The sequence below is a fragment of the Haemorhous mexicanus genome, chromosome 1, assembly GCF_027477595.1.
Source record: "Haemorhous mexicanus isolate bHaeMex1 chromosome 1, bHaeMex1.pri, whole genome shotgun sequence".
In the NCBI taxonomy this organism is placed as follows: Eukaryota; Metazoa; Chordata; class Aves; order Passeriformes; family Fringillidae; genus Haemorhous; species Haemorhous mexicanus.
In genome coordinates, this window is record NC_082341.1 from 116056523 (window position 1) to 116062522 (window position 6000).

Here is a 6000-nt window from a genome sequence, read left to right on the forward strand (position 1 = left end):
AAGTAACAGAAGAGGTCTAGAAACAGTTTTGTACCATGAAAAATCATCAGAATCTCAACTTGGAATTAATTTTGGCATTTCCAAAACATTGCAGTGAATTTAGAGCTCTGAGGTTCATTAGTACTCATTATCTCATGTAGGAAAGTATCTCTATCCCAGTCCTGGCTGTGGAACAGAGAAAAGCCTGGGGAGAATTTAGAATAACCCTTCCCACAGTCCACCAAAGGGAAGTAATTTATTCAGAAAATATGAAGCAAACCCAAATACTTTAACATTACTGTCAATGCATCTTAATGCATCCCATGTTTCACAAGCCACTCTTATTTTTCTCTTGTGGGTTATAATGGTACCATCACGAAATATGAGCTGTTCGTATATTTTTGTATGTTAGGAAAAACTTTGTCACCAAAAGGGTTGCCAAGCATTGGAACAGGCAACAAGGAAGTGGTTGAGTCACCATCCCTGGAGATATTTGAAAGTCATGTGGATGTGGCACTTGGGGACATGGTTTAGTGGTGAGGCTTGGCAGTGTTGGGTTAATGGCTGGTCTGATGATCTTTTCCAGCTTAAAGGATTCTATTATTTACATAACCCTGAAGCTGATTCAGTAAAAGACAGTCTCGGGCAGCTGAGAACTGACCTCTTCCATGCCTTTGATTTGCATTTTTTTGTCTGAATTGTGAAGAGCAAATCGTTCCATTGTTAAGATTACCAAATTAGTTTGTAGACTTAAGAAGTACAGGTGCATGTCTGATTTTTAAAAGATACCATTTAAGATGTGCCTCAGAAATTTTTTATGAAGCTCTTATTAGACTTGCACTGCAGGTTTCCTTTGCATTTACCAACAAAATATTAATGCTTGTCTTTTGTAACCATCTGACACAAGGAGACACTAAGTTAAGATCATCATACCATTTGGCATGCTTAGGTATTAAGGAATGGGGTGGAAGTGTTTGTGCTTGAATAATTAATACAATCATATGGTCTCAGGAAGGGGAAGTAGCAAACTGAGCTACCTGACCTTTCTTCATTCATCAGATTTAATTTAACTATTTTTGCTGTAGTAATTTGCATTTCATCTCCCATCTTTTAGGGCAGCTTTATGGCTGAAAGGAGTAGGAAAGAATTCATGTGTGGGGAGTGGTATATTATGCTGTGATTATCATATCTCATGCAGTGCAGATTGATTTTCTCTCTGAGGTAGTTCAAAAGAAAAATGAATGAGTTCCTTTACTTAGGAAGGGTCAAATGTCTAAAGAGTGCCTTACAAGAAGTGTGCCAGGAGCAGAAGTTTGCAGTATTACCTGACTGTTGATGCTGACATTGTTCTGAGAAGGACCAGAAGTAACCCATCAAGCATTTTCCATTACCAGCCGAAACTTTGATGCCTGTTCTGTAGCAATTTAACATACTCACTGATGCTTCAGCATACAGAGGAGCACCAGCAGAAACTGTGCACCAGTGGGCTAGGCTCTTCATGAGCTGTAGCACCCAGAATCATCCTTCCAAGTAACTGCAGGTTTTCTTAGACACAATGGTTTCACTTTCGATAGTCTATAGAGCAAGCTGGAAGGGAAAAGTGGAAGGGAAAATGGGAACACTGCAAATCTGTCAACGCAGACTGAGTTACCCAAGGTCCCACAGCAGAACAGGCAGCAGTCTTCTTGCCCCTGACAAGGGAAGTTTCCAACTTCCCACATGGTCTGGAAGTTTCTATTTACAGCTCAAATACCTATGGCTCACCTAGGTAGAATGGCTTTTTTTCTTTTTTAAGTCCTTGAGGGATAACCACAGGAATTGGCCAGCTCCCTTTTTCTCTCAATGGAGCAGCAGGCTCCATTACTTGCTCTGCCTGTGTGGGTGCAGCATGTCAAACCAGCACTCTTAAAAAAAAACCTTCCATAAATTCTTTAAAAACCTTCCATAAACGTTTCTCAACAGGGAAGCTGCAGTCAGACAGACAATGAAAGCTACGTAAGAACTGATGATGAGGAGAGCTGCTTTCGGACAGACGATGAAGAAAACTCAGCTGCAAACTTCACAGAAGAGTGGAACCAAGAGGTGCAGCGTCTCTTGACAAAAAAATCACATAACTAAGTTCTGAGGACTGTAGCACAGTACTTTTGTTCTAAGAGTTGTAGTTTGTAGATGTGTGTTTTTTGACAACAAGACTTTTGTTTAAAGCTAACTTATATTAGCTACATCTTCTGTAACATGGCTCATTACTGGCGAAGCAAACTGACTGACGCGCGTGCTGCTGTCACACACGGCGGCGCTGTTAATAACTCACGTGAACCCTTTGCACATGATATTGAACCTGTTCAGTTTACAATGACAATACTGTTTATAGTTAGAAATTTGATTTCTGAATACTTAGAGATTTTAGTAGATCAGTTTACTATACACTGTACATTTTTTTTTTTCCCCACGGGAGAAATAAAAAGCGACAATTATGCATTTAACACTGAACGATGATACTCCTGAGTGTATATATCTAGTAGCCCAAAAAACAAAGTACCAGACTATATTTGCAATTTGTTTGCAAGTCTTTAAATTAAGGCTTATACGAAATGTACTAAAATAATAATAATATAATTAATAATAATAAAAAACTTCTCTAATTTAGGGCTAATGTGTAACTTAGGAATGTTTCTTTCAAAATAGTCTAACAAATCAGCCATAGAAGTTAGTGTAAATATTTTTTTTCCAAATAGATATCATATACAAAAGGTGACATTCAAATGATATAGAATCTAGTTTTTAAATCAGCACAGATCTTCTTAAAACTGTGAACTATGTTTTGAAATACTCGTTGCTAAAGCTGTTTATAAACCACAGGTGCCATAAGATCCCTGAACTGACTGATGTTACGTATAATCCTCCATGGTATTGTTTCATTGATGTTTTAGCTTTAGTAAGCATGTGTTCAACAAACCAGCTCTTTCCATCTCTCTGCCCCTCCTCTTCCTCCCCGCCCCCTTCCATTATGTTATTTTCGAGGCCTTCAGCTTTAAATGTACAGGCTTAAAGTGCGCTTGCAACTGTTTTCTTTTGATTTCCGAATGTGTACTGCCTTAGCCAGCCACCAGATGTTCTGCATGCCCTCTTGGAAATGTGTGGTGAGACTCTTTCGGAGCTGGATGGAGAAATAGCGATCAGTGAAAAGCACAAGGAGAGCAGTGGATTCTTGCGAAAGGACAGGCATACAGGTACAGAATTGGAGTTTCGTCCAGTTTAGTATTTTTCCAGTATCAAGGCATTTCAGGAGAAAGAGGACTGACATGGCCATTAGGCAGGGTTAGGCAGTGAGGCTGCTGGCTAAAAAGTGTTTGCTCTGCTGTGACTACAAACCTACAGATACTCCTGAGCGGGCATTGACACAAACTAGCATCAACGTGCTCCCCAGAGCACCCTGCTCTGAAACAAAGGTGACACTTCTGTGGCACATGGCGCTGCTGTGCAAAGGAGCCAGAGCCAGGCCAGGGGCAGCTGGAGCAGCAGCCGGGCAGGGACACCAGGAGGTGTTCCATGCTGGCCACCTGGCCCTCCTGAGCTGCGCAGGGTTAGCTGGGGGCCGCCTCTGTGCCAAGGTAACTTTACCGCCCTAATGCAAGACTGGGCTTCCAGTACCTGGCTGACCTGAAGTGACACTGTCTAACAGCCCTGAAAACAGTGGTGTTTCATACAGATATTTCACACCAGCACAGTTTGCCTACAGCAAGTGATGAGATACCCATCTAAAGCAGGTTAACGTGGCTTGTCTGTCCTTGCTTTCATGGTGACGTGGATGTGTGCTGCCGTGTTTACATGAGATTGCTATGTAGCTCGACCCAGTAAGTCCACTTGTTTGCATGCATTCTCCAGGCTCGTGGCTGTTTCCCTGGGCACTATGTGTTAGGGAATGAGTATCTGTATGAAAGAGCTGCTGCCATGTTTCACTTTTCATATCATTTCATTGTGTATGCAGATCTCTTTGTATATTCTTGCGTTCCTGGGCTTGCTCTCAGACATCCAAACACATACTAAGGGATCCAGATATCTTCATGTAAGCTTTTCATTTTGCAATCACTGGTCTTTGCTCCTGGGTATGTGCCATGCTGGCAAGGCAGGCACCATATCCTCCACTGTCTCCTCCTCCAACCTCCTCTCAGGAATGAGTTAGCCTCCACTAGTGCCTAGCACTCCATGTTTTAAGCTACTCCAGTGAACCTGTAGACATTGCTGTCAGCTCAGGATTCCAGGCAAGCATTTCCTGAACAGGGAGAAAACAAGCTAGAACACAGCTATGTGCAATGGCTGATTAATTCAACCCATGTCATGTTTAACTGTACCCAAAGTAATAGATCCCTCTCATCACCTTAATGTCTGCGTGCTCATTGTCACCATGCTTAAAATAGATGCACTTGACTAAATCCATTGCAAGAGCTTCCAAACTAGGAGTAAGAACTGAAGTTGACTAATCAAGCACCTTCTTTTAGGCTGGTGTCAATAAGATGATCCCTTAGGAGTTCTGGGTCCCTTATGCCCTGGAGCTCTGAGATGGAGCACCTGTTACTTAGCTCTGCAAATGTCTATTTTAAGCATTTTTCCAACTGTTAAGCTGGCTGCATTTTCTCCCAGCTGGTCTTTGTCTGTTTGTTGACTATTATTTTGGTTGTGGTTTGCGGTCATTAAAACGAACACAGTTACAGAAGAGGTCCCTGGTGTGGCCTTTTTCTTAATTACCAATGGCCCGCCACAACCGTCAGTAGTCCGGGTGGTTTTGCTGTCACTGGAGGAAAACCAGTGGTTTGGAATCAGGAGACAGGGATGTGAAGATGTATAGGGTCTTTGAATGTCCAAAGCGAAGGTGGAGAATGGGTTGTCTGTAAGTAGTGATGTTAACTAAACTGCATAAAAAGGTGTGTGGCCTTTGTTGTGATATAATATGTATTTTCTTATATGCATGAGCCAAATTGTTGCATCATAATTTATCATAAGTGTGTCCGCCTTTACTTTCAGTCGTCACCTTCTCCCATTCTTATTGGTTCTTGGCAATTACTGTAGATAGACCTTGTAAATATTGCAACCTTGGGTTGCTGTAATCACACTGGTTCAATTCAGCAGATGGAGCTGTGAACAACAAGCACTCCACAGTGTCCTGAAGAACAAAAGGGCATTTTTACCTTTGAACCAAAAACAAAACAAAAAAAAGTATGAAGAGTTACATCTTGAGGCTACTAACTGCAACGCATTTTTAAAACACTGTACTTGACACCACTTGAGACAGATACAGAGACACTAAAAATGTCACAATATTCATTGGTATTGTAACAGAACTGCTATTGTATGGGGTTTTTGTATTGCTGTTAAGTATTGTTTTGTGTGTGTGTGTTGGAACCTACTGGGGACATGTTATATTTTGAAGTGATTAAACTATTTAATTGTGTGTCTATATTTTGGAATGGAATTATTTCTTCATTAAAAAGATTTTTAAAAGGAATTTACGGAGCATCATATTTTGTGGCTTATTTTGGTTTTCAATGTCCTGTTCCATGGAGCCCAAACAGTATTTTTTTTCAGTAGGGAAGGAAAGTGTGTCCCTGTGGTGCAGCAAGTAGGTCTTTGTCTCCTCCACCATTTCATGACAGAACTCCCTCACTACCTTCCACAGCACTTTGAACTTGGTACTGAGCAGCACCTGCTTTCAGTGGCCCTAGAAGTTTCTTCTTTCTTCCTTTCTTAATTCTCCATATCTTTAGCAGTTTCACAACCTGAAAATGAAGTTCCCCATCTGTAAAACACCTGCCCCTGAATCCACTTGACAGCAGTGGAAATGACCATAAGCAGAAGACATCAGGGCCTGACAAGGTGCCTGGTACAAACTTACAAGGAGGTACATGGTTCTCAGGAACCTAAACTATCTGCAGTAGTGTAATTTTTTTCTTAACCACTGTGTTTCTCTGGCCTTAGAGGGAAGAAAATGTTGGAACGGGCACGTTTAAATGGCTTTACCATACA

General features: G+C 41.3%; 1 protein-coding gene across 11 annotated transcripts in view; it reads left to right on the plus strand.

Moving 5' to 3' along the window:
• Positions 1–5482, plus strand: part of DTNA (dystrobrevin alpha) — a 223238-nt gene extending 217756 nt beyond the window's left edge. For 10 of the 11 annotated variants that reach the window (XM_059860149.1, XM_059860118.1, XM_059860159.1 and 7 more), the window contains one exon: positions 1942–5482. In XM_059860149.1, the coding sequence (XP_059716132.1) occupies positions 1942–2097 (156 nt within the window). In that variant the 3' untranslated portion in view covers positions 2098–5482. The remainder of the gene's footprint in view (positions 1–1941) is intronic. The other variant, XM_059860168.1, reaches the window with a different exon arrangement.
• The last annotated feature ends 518 nt before the right edge of the window (positions 5483–6000 follow it).